The sequence below is a fragment of the Acomys russatus genome, chromosome 31, assembly GCF_903995435.1.
Source record: "Acomys russatus chromosome 31, mAcoRus1.1, whole genome shotgun sequence".
Classification (NCBI taxonomy): domain Eukaryota; kingdom Metazoa; phylum Chordata; class Mammalia; order Rodentia; family Muridae; genus Acomys; species Acomys russatus.
In genome coordinates, this window is record NC_067167.1 from 4006732 (window position 1) to 4024452 (window position 17721).

Below are 17721 nucleotides of genomic sequence, written 5' to 3' on the forward strand. Positions count from 1 at the left end.
CATGAGTGGACAAGGACCCTCCCTGGTATGCCAGAGACTGGGGCAGCGAGGCCGGACCACTGTGTCCTCGGTGGCCATGTCCCTGTAGTCTGGCCCGAGTGCCCCCAGAACTTCACCCTCCATATCTGATATGTCTGAAGATTGATTTAAAAAAAAAAGTAAAAAGGAAAAAAGAAAAACTAAGAGTGTGCCACTCACACAGGGACGAGGGACAGTGTCAGACGTGGGAAAGAACAAACGCACAGAAGCCATTGCAGGGTCAGTCCCACACACTCACACGTAACCGCCACACGACACGCTGACTGAAAAAATAGGCCTCCCACAGAGGCACAAACAGTGATCTTGTTTGTTTTTCAAAGTTTTGACCGGCACGATTTTGTTTCTTCTTAAAAAAAAAAAAAAAATGAGGAAAAAAAATACACTATTTAAAAAAAAATGAAAGAAAAAGAAAATGTCGCCAATAGGCAGGCAGGGGAGCGCAGGAGCAGCGTTCGGTCCCTGTGTGTCCCTGGCCGTGGGGAGCAGTGGCGACACCCTCGTTTGCTCTCCACCCCACCCCCCACCCCGGAACCTCGTTTTGGAATCGGAAGGGAATGAGGACTGTGCCCTTCAGAAGGCAGCAGGGACAGGCGCCTGTCCCCAAGACGCCCCTGGGCCTCCTCGCGCCCCACTGCGGGGCCTGGGCTCACATCCTGGGGCGTGTGGCGCAGGGTCGTGGTGTTGGGCGGGGCCCATGGCTTATGTTGCATAATGATCAAAGCTGCCCAGGTATTCCAGCGCCGCCTGGAAGCAGAACTGGTACTCATCCTGCAGGGCAGAGGGGACACTGAGGCACACGCTCCGCGACCACAGGTTCCCAGGAGGGAAACTGAGGCTCAGCACAGAGGGCCCCCCCCCCCCGCTCCTATCGCCCCCATACCTCTGTCTGCACCATGGCGGGCCTCTGGGTCCGAAGCACCTTCACTGTCTGGAAAATGTCCACCACCCCCTCGTAGCGCATCCGCTCCAGCACGATGCTCAGGGTGATAAACACGCCTGTCCTGCCCACTCCAGCGCTGTGAGGGCATGGGACGTGCGGACACGTGGGTGACGGCCTCTCAGTGCCAACCCCAACACCATCCGGAACTAGGTCCAGCGTGCGGCTCACCTGCAGTGCACCGAGATGGGTCCGTCCTGGCCGAACTGCTCCTTGGTCTTATGCACTTGGCCAATGAAGTCAATGAAGCCTTCGCCTGACTTGGGAGCACCCTGCTCCGGCCAATCCGTGAACTGGAACTGTCGGACAGTCCGGGACTGGCCGTCCTGGGAGAGGACAGCCAGGTCACCAACCCGATCCACCATCTAACGGTATCTTCTACATGGGCAACACGCTCATAGCCACGGGGGCCTTTGCTATCCAAGATGCCACCTTCCGTGACTGTTGGCTGCCCACACAGCCAACCGACCACAGCAGAAACTGGCTGCCGGTTTCGTCCCGGTAATCACTGAAACCCACCACAGCTTCCAGAGGGTGCCAAGCTGCTCCTGCCACCTACTGCAGGCCTCTCCCACCCACTTCACCCACACAGCGCTCCTGTGAACACGCATGCTCGGCCACCCAAGGCTCATCCCTTCTCCCACCATCTCCTCCAGGCCCTGGTCTTCCTGGCACTGACTGGTGGCTGTACCCCCTCCTCTACGCCTTTCTCTCTTGACAGTGCCTCACTGCCCCTAGGCTGCGCTGGCAGCCAGCAAGCCCTGTCACCCATCCTCCCACCTCCTAGGCTCCACAGCCAGGGAACAGATGCGGCAGCCACAACCCTACTTCCAACCTGGCTGCCGTGGATTTGAACCCAGGTCACCAGGTACTTTACCCTCCCAGGAGCCGCAGCGCCTCCCGTGGCCGCCACTCACCCGGGCATCCGTGACCTTGAACTCGCGCAGAATGTACTGGGGCATGTTGTACTCTGCCATGGGGTCCACCACAAAGTACTGGTAGCGGGCAGAACGTTCGGCTGGCCAGTACTGGTGGCACTTTTCCTGTGGGGCAGAGGGTGGGGTCAGCACCGTGGCCCTGAGCATGGCTTCCCTGTCCACCCTGGTGTCCACTCACTCACCCGGCCCATCTCTCGGAGCTTGGTGAGCATCACAACGATGGTGGAGTTGTTCTCCCACAGCGCTCGCCAGAAGTCCTCTGTGGTCTCTGCCAGTGGCCCCTGTGTCGCAATGTAGGCTTTCTGCTGTCTGTTGGGGGGCGGGGGGTGAGTAGCACAGGCTCAGGGCCGCAGTTCCCCGAGACAGCCCTGCCCAGGCCCCTCAGCCTCCGAAGCCATCAGAGCACATTCTCTGGGCCAGAGCCTTGGCCAGACACCTGCCCCAGCCAGAAACACACACACACACACACACACACACACACACACACACACACACACACACACACACAAAACACACACACACACACACACACACACACACACACACACACACACACACACACACACACACACACCACATCCCCCCCACTCCCCACCCCCGAGAAACCATGTAGTGAGAATTTTGGAATTTTGGTTTCTTTAAAAAACACAGAAATAAAAGCCTGGCGTTGTGGCGCATGCCTTTAATCCCAGCACTCGGGAGGCAGAGGCAGGTGGATAGCTGTGAGTTCAAGGTCAGCCTGGTCCACAAAGTGAGTTCAGGACAGCCAAAGCCACACAGAGAAACCCTGTCTCGAAATTATCTATCTTGATGGCTAAGATAAAACTTGCCCCAAGGAACTCGACACCCCTAATCAGTAAAAAGCAGTCTAATGGTAACGTGACCCCCTTTCTGGATCAACTTTATTCAAGGATCTCTTTCTTTTCCTCTCTATCAGTTTTTCTCTCATATCTAGTGTCAGGGGCTTGAAAGGGTGGAAGAAAAGGCGACTGTAGAGAAGGGAGGAAGAAAGAACCCACCAAGTAGGTAAAGGCTGCTCCAGTGTGTGACTACAGACACATGTGCAGAGGTATGAGACGGCATCGTCTCCCAGGAACTAGACTTAAAGGCTCTGTGGAGGTCGGGGGTGGGGGTACTGCATACCAAACTGGGGTCCTCTGCAAGAGCAGCTGGTGCTGTAACCACTGAGCTGTGTCCTGAACCCCAAGAGAGACTCTGCTTTCAGGTCAGTATGACTGAGGTTATATCTAGACTCCTCATGCAACTCCCATGGTGACAAAGGCCAGGCATGGGGACAGCTTGCTGGGTCTGCAAGCGTGATGGTGAGTTCAGTCCTCAGTGTTTGGAATGTGGACATGGAACAGTCCTGGTTGGGGGGAGGGTCCCTGCTCAGCCAGTGTGACATCTGAGAGAGCAGCCCCCCACAGGCTACTCTGTCTGAGTGCTTGGTTCCCAGCTGGTGGAACTGTTTGGGAGGTTTCAGGAGGTGTGGCCTTGCTGAAGGGGGTGTGTCCCTGAGGGGCTGAGAGCTCAAAGGCCCACAGCAGGCCCAGGTCTCTGCCTCTAATTTGCAGATGAGATGCGAGTTGTCAGCTATTGCTGCAGCATGCTGCCTGCAGCCATGGTGGTCATGACCACCTGGAACCAACCGTGAACCCCAACTGAACTCTGTTCTAACCATGACGCGCACACACACATACATGCACACTAGCACCCAACTAAACAACAACAAGAACAAAAAATAAGAGCCAGGCATGGCAGCCCACAGAGGCAGGAGGTTACAAGTTCAAAGCCAGACTGGGCTACTCAAAACCTTGTCCCATGAAGCCAAGGCTGGGAGTGCAGCAGAGTTGAGCACTTGTTCATAAGAACCCAACCCTGCCCACATCCCAGAGGACCAAGGCACCTGTAGCCATCAATGAAGCTGGCATTGATGTAGTCCGAGCCTTCAACCCCACGGATGGGCTGCAGGCAGACGCGTGAGCTCTCGTACGGCAGGATGTTCACCAGGCGGTTCTTAAACTTGTTGCAAGGCAGGCTGGCGGTGATGAAACGGGAAGTGTGCGCCTTGGAACTGGCAAGCCTCTGTGGGGATGACAGATGGGGACATGGTCAGGGCAAATGGGGCGGGGCAGCCACAGCAAGATTCCTGCCGCCACCACGGTCATTTTATCTACTGTGCACATGTGGGGGTCCCCCGTGGGTCCTGGGGCTCACACCCAGGCTTGGCCTACATGTGGCCCAGCAGTCACCTTGAACTCCAGCTCCATGCCGGTGACATGCTCGCCAGGCTCCACCTGGGCCAGCTTCTGGATGTAGGTGTAGAGGCTTCGCGCAGGGACCTCGGTGTTGCCGCAGCCCACGGCCTCCAGCAACGCCTCGTGGATGAAGCTGTACTGATCTTCAGTCTGGACCATGTAGTTTCGCTGCGACCGCATGAGCGTCACGTGTCCATACACGTCCACCGTCTTCTCGGTCTTGATGCGCTCCAGCATGGCATCGATGACGATGAAGCAGCCAGTGCGCCCCACACCCGCGCTGCGGGGACAGACACCGTGGTCGGGGGACAGGGATGGGGACAGGGAGGGACAAGCACTACATGGGATGGGACTGCGCGCACCTGCAGTGGACAACAATGGGACCAGCATCGGGTGGGTTGCAGGTCTTGACCCTGCGCAGGAATGCTAGGAAGGGCGTGGGGTACTCGGGCACCCCGTGGTCGGGCCATGCTGTGAACTGGAAATGGCGCACCTCGCGCTTTTCGCTTGAGCCATTCTGAGGACGAGAGAAGATAGACAGCGTCTGTCACTGTAGGCTGAGTGTACCCCAGGACACCTTAGCCCACTCCACCCTGATTTAGGGGCTTTTATGGGACGTCCCCCACCACGCCCACACTGCTCCCCACCTCGTCTTTGTACTGTAAGGTCACTGGCCACAGCCTGGGGTCACACACCAGCTTCCCCTCTCCCACCTTCTCTCCCTACGCCCCTTCCGGAGGAGTCACCCCATACTGACCCCAGGGCCTGCAGCTCCTCTGAGTACGGCCCTCCCAGCTGCCTGCGGGCCAAAGCCTGAGCCCAGGCCTGCCTGCCCCTCCCGCCTGCTCCTCCAATGCTGGGCTCCATGCAGGGTCAGGCCCGGGACACCCAGACCCCCTGTGGCCCCTCCTCTATTTCCTTGCTGTGCTCCACCACCGTTACCCACTCACTACACAGAAGAAGGGTGTTGTGTGACAGGAGGCCCAGGTCAGGATGCTCACATGTGTGACCGAGCTCCCTCCTGCCACAGGTCTACTTAACTCCCTGGCGGGGCTAGGGGACACTGCACGTGGTGGCTGGAGTGTGGTGCGGTGCCAAGCTGGGTGCCCTGTGCTGGTCTTGTGCCCGCTGTGGCTGCTCAGGCTGAAGCTGACTATGAACGGGCTTTGGTTTCCCCACCCCTCAAGGGGCTCTCAGAAATGTCAGGCTGGGGCATGCTCATCTTTCTACGCAGCGTCCCCCCTCTACCCAGGCCACACCTTGTGCAGAGAAAAGGTCCTGACACAGAAGGTGGCCAGCTCCATGGTGTCTAGCAGGGTGACCTGGATGAAGCCGTAAGTCTCGGTGCCTCGGTTAGGCCAATACTGGTCACATTTGATCTGTCAAGATGAGGTAAGAGATGAGTTCAGGAAGGTCGGGCCGCTCCTTGGGAGCCACGGGGCCAGGCCTTGCCCGTGGCGCCTCACCCGTGATTTCTCCTCCAGCCGTGTCATCATGACCACAGTGGCTGACCGCTGCTCCCACACCATCCGCCAGAAGTCCCCGAAGGTCTCAGGCAGGGGCCCCTGAGTGGCGATGTATGCATTCTGCCTCCGGTAGCCGTCCACATAGTTGGCGTTGATGTAATCACTACCCACGATGCCTGCAGCCGGGCAGGAAGCCAGGGACAACTTTGTGGGGACTGTTCAACTCACCCTCTAACCACCTGATGCACGCCCCAAGGCCACTGTGGGGGATGGCCCTCTGTGGGTCTGCTCCACTGGCCAGGTAGCCGCTGTCTCTACTGGACCCACTGTGGCAGTCAAACACTACTGTAAGCCATATGCATGCCACCGCCGCTATGGCCCCGCTCCCCAAAACCGTGACAACCCAGAGCTGACCCTTGGGGACCAGAGCTGCCCAGACAGGCTGTCGACCCAGGCTGGGTAGAGCCCACGACACACACAGCCCAGCCCCCCTGCTACCTTCAATGGGCTGCAGGATGACACGTGAGTGGTCATAGGCAATGACATTGGCATAACGGTTCTTCGGCTTGTTGGCCTCCAGGTTGGAGTGTTCCCAGGTGAACTGCTGCCCAGGGTCGATGGACTGCAGGGAAAAGGACGGGCTCAGGCATGGAGGGTCCGGGTGCTGGGTCAATGGGGTGGGCGCAGCAGGTAAGGTCTTGTGGTGGCCTCAGCTCACCTCATACTCCTGGGAGAGCTTGAGGCTGTCGTTGGCTTTCAGTCTCTCCATGTGCTCGGCCATATCTGCGATGGGGATCGGCGGGTGGCTGAGCATGCCTGTAAAGAGATGAGGAGGAAGTGAGACCTGGGCCATCCCGCGCCCCACGGTGCCCAGGGCTCAAGGTCCTAGGGTCTGGTGGCAAAGATGGAGAAGCAGATGTAGCCAGTGTGGCTTAGAAACATGGTGCGAGGGTGCCACCCTTCCAAGACCAGAGGGGGTGAGAAGTCCTCCAAACGGGCGCAGTGCGGGGCACGCTGTGTGCACGTGTGACGAGTTCTCCCCAACTGTCCCCAGTTCCCGTGTGTCCCGAGCCTCACAGCCTGAGGTGGCTGGGGGTCTGGCAACAGCCTGTGCCTCAGGCCCCAGCAGCAGGGGTGAGCCAGGGGACTGCAGAGTGGTGGGTACCTGCCAGCTGCCCTGAGCCACCCAGAGAGACCTCTCAAGTCCTCATGGCACAGTGCTCCATCCTGGCTGCCTGTCAGCCAGCTGGGCGTGGCTGCACCCAGCCAGCTCAGGCAGAGAGCAGGTACATGGACAGGCGGTGAAGCAGAGGAAAACAGAAATGGGAAAGAGACAAGGCAAGAGAAGTGGAGACAGAGATGGGGACAACCCAAGGCACCCCTGGGGGCTGCAGAGAGCAAACAGTAGACAAACTGTTCCCAGGGCTAAGGTTAAGGGACCTGGGGGAGACAGATGCTGAGGGGTACGGGGGTGACATAAGGGAAGAATGCCAGGAGCTTTAATGAAAATGAGCTATCAGTTCAATGCTGGAAATTCTCACTAGAATGTGAAGGTCTGCCATGTGCTAGTTCAGAGCTGCACTTAGGGTGACATGAGATGCTGGGTGATCAGGAGACATCAGTTATAGATTCACAGAGAAACTCTCCCTGGCTAAAGTTAAGTGACATGGGCAATCCAAGGGAGGGTGCGGGGACAGGAGGGTGCAGGGCCATCTGGAACCTGGCAGGGCAGCAGCTGTCGGTTAAATATGAAGCCTGCTACTCGGTGAGAAGCAGCTGAGGCCAATCGTGGGGCTGGGGGCTCTGGGGACCTTTCCCCAAGTGACAAGCCCTGAAGGCCTGATGGGTGGGAACAGGACAGTCTGCAGCCAGAGGGCAGGGCTGGTACGCTGACACCTCCCAAGGCCAGCGTGGAAAAGAATGGCCAGGATGACCCTCAACTCCTGCCTGAGGGCTGTGCTGCGCGCGCGCGTGAGAGAGAGAAAGAGAAACCCTGCCCTTCTGCCTGATCCATTTTGCTTTGACATTTTAGGTTCTCGGAGAAGTCGGCTCCCCCAGAAGCAGCCTCGTCCAGCGATCAGGGCCCGGCTTGTTCAGCGTGTGCAGGAGGCCTCAGTGCAGCACCCCATTCCCAGCCACCTCTGGCCCCAGTGCACATACCTGGCGTCTGGAAGTTGATGCGTCGCATTTCTACAGGGTCTTTGGGGTGATGAGGAGCGAGGTCTGCATTGTTTAGGAGGCATTTGGTGCGGGGCTCCGAGTCCTTGCGTTTACTTCGAGAAGAGAGGGGACAGGTAACCAGTGTAAGCACATGCCCTGCAGTGGGCGTGTGCACACTCAGGGACACGTGACCCAGGGCCTAAAAGCTGGAGGTGGGGAACAGGCAATTTACACTGAACCCTAATTTTACGGAGCCTTGATCCCAGACTGAGCCAACCTCTGACTGAGTCCTTGGCTTAGCTGAGCCCAAATCCTGATGGATCCTTCACCCTATGCTAAGGCTCAGGCTCAAATCCCAAACTGAGCCTTGATCCAAGACCAGCCCTGATCCCAGATTAAGCTCCAAACTGACTGAGCCTCAATCTCACCTAAGTTCCAAACTCATACTGGGCCTTGGTCCCAGGTCCTTGTATAGGCATATGTGCTACCTTGGGGGCAGCAAAGTGGCCACATACCATGAACCCAGGCCCACCCACCCATCATCCTCCTGCCTCAGGCAGGGCCAGTCCTCACCTGTCAGGTTTGCTGTCCCCAGGCCAGATGCAGGAAAGAAAAACAAAAACAAAAACAAAAAGAACATCAAGTGAGACCACGCAGGCCAGGTGGTGCCTGGCCAGTGAATGCAGCAGCTTCTCAACCCTGTTGACCCCCAGTCTCTGGCAAGTGGGGCTTGCCCTCCATGTCTGGACCCCACTCCGAGGAGGCTCCCCTCGTCTTTCTCTGGGGAAGGTGTGACAGTCCCTCACCTTACAGTCATGCAGAGACACAGCCCCCGCCCCGTCCTTGGGGCCCACTCACTTCTTATACAGCAGAATGGCGATCACGATGCAGATGATGAAGACCACGGCCAGCACGGGCCCGATCACCCAGATGAGGCCCTCCTCGCCGTCCACGATGGGCTGGGGGTCAGGGTTGTCCAGCTGGAAAGGGTCTGAGAAGGGACTGGCTGCGAACGTCTGTAGGAGAGAGGCCGCCATCAGCGCTGGCCACAGACAAAAGCCTGACCCCTCCCGGACCTCCCCCCACCCCCGCTAGTCTGATGGTTTTACTCTGCTATTCCCTCTGCTGCTCTCAACCTAAGAGGCCCCCGTGTCCATCGGCCTAGTGGGGCGGCTGGGACAAGGCAGCGGTCCTCCGCACCTCCGTGTGCACACTATTTCCAGGCTGGTGGACAGGCCCACCCTGGGCCGTGGCAGGCCGTGGGCAGACAACCACAGAGGACTTACAGGCTCGCTCCTCTGCAACACGGCAAGCACGAACAGGACATAGCGATGGCCTGGCTCCAAACCCCTGTTGTCAAAGCCGCCATATTGCTTCTGGTTCCCAGGATGGAAGACAGCTGGCAGGATGGAGAAGCGGGCAGCAATGTAGGGCCGGGGTACCTCCAGCTGGCGTGAGTGGCGCAGGCTGCGCCTCTGCAGCCGGGAGACGTCCTGGATGAGCTGCAGAGAGAGTGGCGTGGGGGCTGAGCTCCTAGGGGCCCCGCAGCCTGGCTGCGTGCAGGCCGCAGGGATGAGATAGGCGTGGTGGCCTCACCTCCTCCAGATCCATGTCCTCCGGACTGCCCAGCAGGACAGGGAATTGGCCGCCTCGAGACTTGCGCAGGGGGACCATCACGATGAAGTAGTTCCTGTGGAGGGAGCGTCAGTGGGACTTGTGCCCCCTCCCCACGCAGCACCCATAACTCTGTGTCTCGTGCCTTCTGCCAGAGTGTGATCTCCTGCACACCCCAGTCCACATAATCTTATACCTCGTTCCCCTAGCTCCCAGGCACACCTCGAGTTCCTTGCTGGGGACCCCTCGTTAGGCCTCCCCGCTAGCCTTGAAGCACAGACACCATTGCAGGGCCTTAAGGCTGCTCACTAAAGGGTCAGGCTTTGTGGGGGCAGTCCCATGGGGGGAGGCTGGAGGAAGGGAGAGGGTGCATGGACGGCCACAGTCACTCAGCGGGCTGGCAGCTAAGGGGACAGAAGGGTGCGCGTACTGCACAGTCACGGGACTCTGGCCATCAGGCAGGTAGACCACGATGAAGCCATCGTTGTCCGGCTTCGGGGCCACACTAGGCTTGCCGCTGAGCATGTTGAAGGCGGTCCTGGCTGTCACCGTCTGCTGCAGGCCGCCCAGGCTGCTGCCACGGTTGGTGAGCACAAAGTTATAGAAGGTGTGAGGCTTGAGGTGCGTGATCAGTTTCTTGGTAGTGCGGCTGTCCACATCCAGGGTGAGCCCATTGTACTGAATCTGTGGGTGAGGCTGGCTCAGCGGGGGCGGGCCGACCCCAGCAGAGCCCCAACTACACAATGGGCTTAGGTTGCTTGTCCTGAGGACCGATCTTGATTGACTGAGTCCCACTCCCAGGTGAACCATCTAGGCTTCCAAGCTGATTTAGTAGAGCTGACTGAGTCCCAGTCCTAGACTGAACTTCAGATGCAACTGAGCCTTGATCCCTGGTCGACCTTCACTCATGACAGAGCTCTCAAGCCAGACTCAGGACCAGCCCAACTGTTTCAGGTCCCAATCTGACTGAGCTTCAATCCCAACCCTGACTACCATTCTCCACCGAGCTCTGATCCTCTTCAGTCTCAAACTCACATCCTGGCCCCCAGACTGAGCCTCAATCCCAGACTAAACTGTGATTCCCAAGCGCCTGACCTCAGGTGGCCTTGACTGTTCTCTGAGGCCTGCCAGAGCCTGACTCTCTCCCAGGCTCCCAGCAGGGGCACCTTATCAGGCCTGAGCCCGGATCTCTGCTCACCTGCCACTGTGACAGCACCTACCTTATAGGGTGTGGGTGAGTTGTAGTTATCCGGAAACTCCCAGCTCAGCAGCACTGATGTCTTCATAATCATCTTTACCTTGAAATTCTTGGGGGAGACTGCAGGCGGCGGCAAGCAGGGATAGAGAGAGAGAAAACAGGTCCGAGTGAGCTCCAGGAGCGGGCCGAGGGGCGCGTGGGGCGGCCCCTGTCATCCCTGCGGTGCGCAGTGCCCTTGGCCTTCCTGCCTGGCCCGGCCCTGCCTGCCCTGTCCCCAGTGCCTGCTGCTGTAGAGACGGCGCTGCTGCGGAGAAAAGCGGGAGGGGCGTGGCCATGGGCGTGGCCTCCGGGCGTGACCGCCGTGCCGCTTCCCACCTGTGCCGACCGGAGCCTCGGGTGCCTGGGCTGAGTCTCACCGCGGAGGCCGAGACTTACCTGCGGGGAGGGGCGGGCCGGGGCCCGGGGCGGCGCCTACCTGGGTCCCGCGCGAGCCTGTAGCGCAGCGGGGGTGAGAAGGGGCCGGGGCCGCGGCGCGTGTGCGCGCGCACGCGCAGCTCGTAGGCCGTCTCCGGCCGCAGGCCCCGCAGCGTGAGCGCAGTCTCGGCCCCCGGCTCGGCCGCCGCCGCCAGCTCCGTCTCGGTTGCGGGCCCCGGGGCGCCGGCCTCCCGCACGGACACCGTGTACTTGACGATGGCGCCGTTGCGCTCGGCGGGCACGGGCGGCAGCCAGCGCAGCAGCACGGAGCCCGCGGACGCGTTGCCTGCGGCGCCCAGGATCTGCGGGAAGCCGCGCGGGGCGTCCTCGGGGATGCTCAGCGCCGCCGCCGCCTCCTCGCCCAGTCCCGCGCGACCGCGCGCCGCTAGCCGAAACACGTAGGTGGCGCCCTTGTGCGCAGGCGCCGCGAACCTCCGCTCCCACGCCGCCAGCTCCAGAGTGGCTGGGGCCGCGTCTTCACGCCCAAACTGCAGGCGGTAGCCGAGCACCGGGTCCTCAGCCGCGTCCTCGGGGGGCTCCCAGCGCGCCAGCAGGCTGCCCTCGGGGGTCTGCTGCACCGACAGGGTGGGGCGGCCCAGCACTGTGGAGAGACATTCAGCTGCCCCAGAGCTAGCCAGAGCCAGCCTCCTGCCTCAGTTTCTCAAAACCCCAGCCCCTCAGCCCCTCACTGGGGACTGCTGGGCAAGGCTCCACCCCTGACTACAACCCGAGTCCTTAAGGGGTAGTTTTTCGTTTGTTTTTTTTTTTTGTTTTGTTTTGTTTTGTTTTTGAGACAGTTTCTCTGTGTGTAGCCTTGGCTGTCCAGTACTCACTTTATAGACCAGCCTGGCTTCGAACTCACAGTGATCTCCCTGCCTCTGCCTCCTGAGTGCTGTGATTAAAGCCGCGTGCCACCACGCCCGGCAAGGTCTAGTTTTTAAAGGTGCATTTTAGGAAGGACTTCTTTTAAGCAAAGGCTTGGGTTCCTGGGTGAGACACAAGGACATGTTTTGGGTGTCTGAGCATTGGAAGTCTGACTCTCACTTTGCTGTTGAGAGGAGACAGCCAGGCAGAGGGAGTGACCAGGACAGAGATGGACACCGTGGTCAGCAGTGTCTGGGCTCTAGAACCTCTGAGAAGTGCCCGTGCCTTTCCTGTCTTGGATCCACCCACCATGGGAACCAAAGGCTGTGCAGAGGGTGACCTCGTACCTGCTCCCTTGGTCACCACCACCTTCGGCTTGCTGCGAGCGCCATCGCCTTTCATAGTGTACGCGGCTACTGTGATAGAGTAAGCGGTCTCAGGCTGTAGGTTCGTGATCACCATTTCCTGTGGGGGGTGGAAATGGGGGAGGGTGGTCAGGGAGCAGTCCTGTCCACCCTCTCCCCTAAGACAAGAGATAATGCCTCCAGTCCGCAGGCAACATGCTGGTGAGCTCATGCACAGGCCGTGGCATGCAGTGTTCACACTCCTGTCAGAAACACGTGACCTGGGCACACAGTCATCAGGTGCCCAGCTCCCATTCTCAGTAGAGAGCACCTGTAGAGTCAGTCAAATAACCTGCATGTCCGCTCAGGTTCCTTCCTCCTTCTTCCCTCTCTACCTCTCACTCCCCTCCAGCCACGGGGGTCCTGGGTGGTACTCTAACTCCCCAGGCCACACCCTGCTTTGGGGCCTTGGTATGGCTTGGCCTCCCTCTGAGCCCACTGGATTATCAGAGCTGGTGCCCACAACCAGCTTGAGAAAGTCCACAGTTCACACTATTTGGAACTGTGAGAGCCAGTTATGAAACACAGCCGTCCAATGTTAAGACGCAAGCTGCAAATTTGACGTCAAGTAACACAGAGACAGTAAGAGAGAGGCTGATGTGGGGGGTGCAAGCCTGTGATTCTGGCCGACTGGGAGCGTGAAGCCAACCCCGGCCACATAGTGAGACCTTGTCCCAGACGTCAGCAATGGAAACCGAACTCCCCCAGCAATAAGCCTCAGCCTTCCCAGGTGCTGGCACATGACAGTGTGACCCCATGTTGTTCACACCATATCCCGTATGTGTTGGAGCACACTGGGTCCTGCTACCCTGCTGATACACCCCACCCCCTTCCTGGGGACTCTGGCCAGCTATGACCAGGATCCTATCCTGAGCCCACAGGGTCTGCCAACTCTACAATGGTGACTCTCAGATCTTGCATACAGTCTGTGTACATGCGCAGCGTGCACTTGCTTGTAGGCAGCTTCATGCAAAAACACTCACACTTGCACACGCACGCACCCACGCACATACACAGCATGCCTGGCAGTGCAGAAGTCCTCAGGAGCACACGAGTGGAGGAGGGGACAGAAACAGGCAGGAAGGACAGAGGGCCTCCCCCTGGGGCATGAGAGACCTCTGCAGGGCCAGGCTGGGTCAGTGGCAACTTTGGGCCTTACACAGAGTCCGCGCCTCCTGTCAGACAGACCCAGGGCAGCCCTGAGACAGGCAGTGCCTTGTCTGAGGCCACACAGTAATGCCACTCTGTTCCCAGCAGCCTGGCAGCTGTCCTTCCCCACCCTGGGTCCATCAGAAGCTACAGAGGGCACATGAGGGACACAGGGGAGGAGACCCCGGGACCACAGGCGTGCAGACTGCACAGTGAAGACAGCAGGGTGGCCTGGGAGACTACTTACGTATTCGGCAGTGTCGTCCATCTCCCACTGAGCGGGAGGCGGTGGCAGGGGAAAGAGGAGGACGTGAGAGGGTAGCCAGCAGCGGAGTGGGGAACAGAGAGGAGACAGTGCCCAGGCGCCCCTGCCACCCCAGCCACGCCCGCCCACCTGGGCATCAGCCAGCATGATGTCCTTGATGCGCGGTGGCCCGCGGGCCTCGGCGCCTTCCATGCGCACATAGTGGACCTGGTAGCCGCGGATCTGCCCGTGCTGCCGGCCGGGCGTGGGCGAGCGCCACAGCACTCGGATGGCCGTGGCGTTGAGCGCCTCCGCCTCCACCTTCCGCGGGGGCGCGCTGGGCACTGGCGGGCAGGAGGGGGGGCGGCGGGGCTGTTACCGGGGCGCCAGGCCCTGCCCCGGGCCAGGGTGCTGGGCAGCTGTTGGCCCGGGAGGGCATGGCCCCCTCCAACCCCTTAGTTCCCGGGACCTCCTGCAGCACCACACAGTGACCACTGCAGTCCCCAGAGCCTGGGCCCCTCTCCAAGGTCCCATCCTTAGCACACCCCACCCCCAACTGATCACATCCCTGTGGCCTACAAACTAAGGCTTGGAAAGTGGAATCCTTAATCCCAGGTGACTACAAAGCTGGGACACACTAGGCAATCAGATAAGAGCTTCCTAAATGCCATCACCCCCTGGATCGATTTCTCAGCTTGTCAGGTCCAGACCCTCCCTCCCTGCACTAACTGCACTTCACTGTTTCTTGCGATTCACGGCTCCCAGCGTGTGGCTCACACTAGCCTGTCACATGGTTTTCCCACTTCAAGCCCTCTGGACTCTTTAACAGGCCACCCACCGTGGGTGTATGTCGGTGGAGGTGGCTGCCTGCCTCCAGGCAGATGATGCAGGGTCACCAAGGGTCTAGGGTTCAGGAGGCCACTTTAGAGGCACACCTGGGATGGAGGGCGCCCCGGGTTCGGGCTACCTGTGGCCGAGGCACCCCAGGCGCAGCAGCTCCCACCTGGCTTCCTGGCTCCCGCTGACCCCAGCCCCGACCCAGAGCCGAAGCTGCCAGGGGCGGGTGCAGCCCCGGGCGCGGCCAGGCCTGGTGCTTACCGTCTTCGTCGGTGCGGACGACCACGGGCGAGCTCTCGGGCCCTGGTCCCACCTCTGTGTAAGCCACGGCGGTGACACGGTACTCCGTCCATTTCTCCAAAGCTTCCAGAAGGATCTGAGTGGTGGTCGGGGGTATGTTGTTCACCTCCTTGGGGTCCGGGTCCTCTGAGCCCAGCGGTCGGTAGCGGACGCTGTAGCCCACCAGGGCCCCGTTGTGAGTTTCTGGCGGTGGCGGGCGCCAACTTACCAATATGGCCGTGGAGCGCAAGCTGGTGCACTTAACGTCTTGAGGGGGGGCTGACGGTTCTATTGGGGAGAGCGTGGGGGCAGGGAGGTGGGATGGGCGGGGAGGGCAGGGACAGAAGATGGGAAAGAGAAAATAAAAAGATGATAACAAAACAGAACGAACCAAAGAGAAGTCGAACCCAAAAGAAGCGGGTGTCAATCAAAGGTGAGATGGGTGGGTGGGCGGGGCCGGGAGGGCTGGCCAAGAACTGCTAAGCTTGCTATGGGACAGTGACTGCCAGGTGCACAGTAGGTCTCCAGCATGGGGCAGCTGTGGTGCCCCAGGTGCTGGAAGAAGGTTGGTGATAAATGCTCTTGCCACTGACTGTGTCATCAGACACCTACTGTGTGTCATGACTGTGATAACAAGCTTAATAGAATACAGAAAATAATTGAGCACCTACTCTGTGTCTGGCATGATGACAAAGGAAGCCACAATAGAAGCCCCACATACCAAGAGGTCCTACTGTGTGCCAGTTACTTGCCACAAACTTCAAGGAACAGGGAACTCATTTTCTAAACTCCTACTACATGCCAGGGACCATGGCAAGGACTGCAATTGGGGCTCTATCAACTGAGTACCTACTATGTGCCAGGCACCGCACAAGAGCCTCAAAGAATAGTAGCAAAATTACCTACCACCTCCACACCTACTATGTGCTGGGTACTATGCCAAGCAGGGAGGAATAGAGAAGCCCTATGTACAGGTACATGCAATATGCAAGCTCCTTAACAAGGGCTTCACAGAGTAAGCTAGAGACATGTGCAGCCGAAGGCCTACTATGTGCTGGGTATTTGCCAGGAGATTAGCAATCAGAAAACAGGGTCTGACTATGCACAAGGTGTCTCAGACAACAGTGTGTTTACTTCTTCATTGCACAGCTACTATGTGCCTTGCATGGTGCTGAAGATTTGGGGTAAAAAAAAGGATGCTGAGGGTTCATCTATTTCCTGAACACTTGAGCCACAGGGGACTCTACGGCTGTCCCAACAACCAACTCTAGACACCACTGTCCCCTAGGCCTTACTCAAAATAAGATGGGTGTCTTGAGTACCTACTGTGTGCCTGTTGGCAGGCCAGATGACTTACAAAGTAATAGAGGTGCTGGTTCATCAGAGACCTGCTGTAGCAAGGCCAGACTAGGACCGGACATATCTTACGAGACACCTACTGTGTGCCGGGCAGCAGCCCAGCAGCGTTTCCATAGTAAGTGTTTACCATGTGCATTATGCTACTTGCTACATCAGAAAGTCAGACTGCAAAACCCCAATCACCTGCCCTACACCAGTGCTGTGCTAGGGCCTCTACTGAAAAACAAGAGTCCACATTTTAAACACCTACTGTGTGGCAAGCACTCAACTATGGACTCTATAGAACATCAACAACTCCCACATATTAAGTACCTACTGGGAGCTGGGCATTAAGCTAACAGTCCCCAAATATTAAGCACACACTATGTTTCAGACACTAGGCCAACAGTTCCTGCATATTAAACAACCACTGTGTGCAGGGCATTAAGCTGATAGGCTACATATATTAAATACCTACTGTGTGCCAGGCACTGGACCAACAGTCCTTGAATGTTAAGCGTATAGTGCATGCCAGGCACTGTCTGTGCTAATTGTGACCACACATTAAATACCTACTGTGTGTTGAGTACTATGTTAGTGGATTTACTGAAGAAAAAAAAAAGTATCAAATACTTGCTGTATGTCAGTCACTGGGCTGTGAAACAAGAGTTGTCATCTATTAGGCACCTACAGTCAGGTACCATTAGGAGCTTTAGCTTAAGCACCTGTGGTGTGCCAGCCCATGTGGTAAGGCCTTTATCAGATTGAGTTCTAGCCTTCATATATGAAGCACCTACTATGTGTCAGGTGTCATGATCTGACACTAGGATGGCTGGAGTGATTATTACAGATGAGTAACCTGGAGCGGCAGGAGTCCTTACAGAACGGAAGTGGTGCCGATCCGAGAACCTGCTCTGTGTCAGACACCAAGCCGGCTTCCTTCTAGCCAGCAGCACTGAGTGCTTACTGCATATGAAGAGGCTAGCTGAGCTGTCTGAGCCCTGGGTGACCTAGGGACCTACTATGCACCGGCATCAGATTTACCTTATCACCAATGTCCTGATCTGTATTTAAACTTCAAACAAGATTTAAGGAGCATATACTATTTGCTGGGCCAAATATCAGGATTTTCCTCACAATGGCATGCCTACGGAAATATTTGTAGACCTACTACGGACCAGAGGCTAGCTTGTGGAAATTGCTGATATGCTGTGCACCCAGCACCCCCAATGCTCTTTTCAGGCTTGAAATGGATTCTTTTTTGTTGTTGTTTGTTTTTTTTTTTTCGAGACAGGGTTTCTCTGTGTAGCCTTGGCTGTCCTGGACTTACTTTGTAGACCAGGCTGGCCTCAAACTCATAGTGATCCACCTGCTTCTGCCTCTTGAGTGCTGGGATTAAAGGGGTGCGCCACCACGCCTGGCTTTTGAAATGGATTCTAACACTGGCTCTCTGTGACCCTGTCTACTGGCCTGGGGGAGGCTCCAACACATGACCCACGGCCACTCAGCCATTGCCCCTGAA

At 58.0% G+C, this 17721-nt stretch overlaps 1 protein-coding gene across 1 annotated transcript in view; it reads right to left on the reverse strand.

The window, feature by feature from the left end:
* Positions 1 to 433: 433 nt before the first annotated feature.
* The window catches only part of Ptprs (protein tyrosine phosphatase receptor type S), a 47207-nt gene continuing 29919 nt past the window's right edge, over positions 434 to 17721 (reverse strand). Inside the window, exons 11-34 of the mRNA XM_051172822.1 lie at positions 14844 to 15149; positions 13896 to 14089; positions 13749 to 13775; positions 12296 to 12413; positions 11086 to 11685; positions 10633 to 10730; positions 9843 to 10096; positions 9395 to 9488; positions 9085 to 9300; positions 8657 to 8814; positions 8372 to 8383; positions 7799 to 7911; positions 6357 to 6454; positions 6137 to 6260; positions 5639 to 5814; positions 5432 to 5551; positions 4535 to 4689; positions 4167 to 4452; positions 3821 to 3999; positions 2097 to 2223; positions 1894 to 2019; positions 1148 to 1302; positions 920 to 1055; positions 434 to 807 (exon numbers count right to left, since the gene is read on the reverse strand). Of these exons, the coding sequence (XP_051028779.1) occupies positions 739 to 807; positions 920 to 1055; positions 1148 to 1302; positions 1894 to 2019; positions 2097 to 2223; positions 3821 to 3999; positions 4167 to 4452; positions 4535 to 4689; positions 5432 to 5551; positions 5639 to 5814; positions 6137 to 6260; positions 6357 to 6454; positions 7799 to 7911; positions 8372 to 8383; positions 8657 to 8814; positions 9085 to 9300; positions 9395 to 9488; positions 9843 to 10096; positions 10633 to 10730; positions 11086 to 11685; positions 12296 to 12413; positions 13749 to 13775; positions 13896 to 14089; positions 14844 to 15149 (3941 nt within the window). The 3' untranslated portion in view covers positions 434 to 738. The remainder of the gene's footprint in view (positions 808 to 919; positions 1056 to 1147; positions 1303 to 1893; positions 2020 to 2096; positions 2224 to 3820; positions 4000 to 4166; positions 4453 to 4534; positions 4690 to 5431; positions 5552 to 5638; positions 5815 to 6136; positions 6261 to 6356; positions 6455 to 7798; positions 7912 to 8371; positions 8384 to 8656; positions 8815 to 9084; positions 9301 to 9394; positions 9489 to 9842; positions 10097 to 10632; positions 10731 to 11085; positions 11686 to 12295; positions 12414 to 13748; positions 13776 to 13895; positions 14090 to 14843; positions 15150 to 17721) is intronic.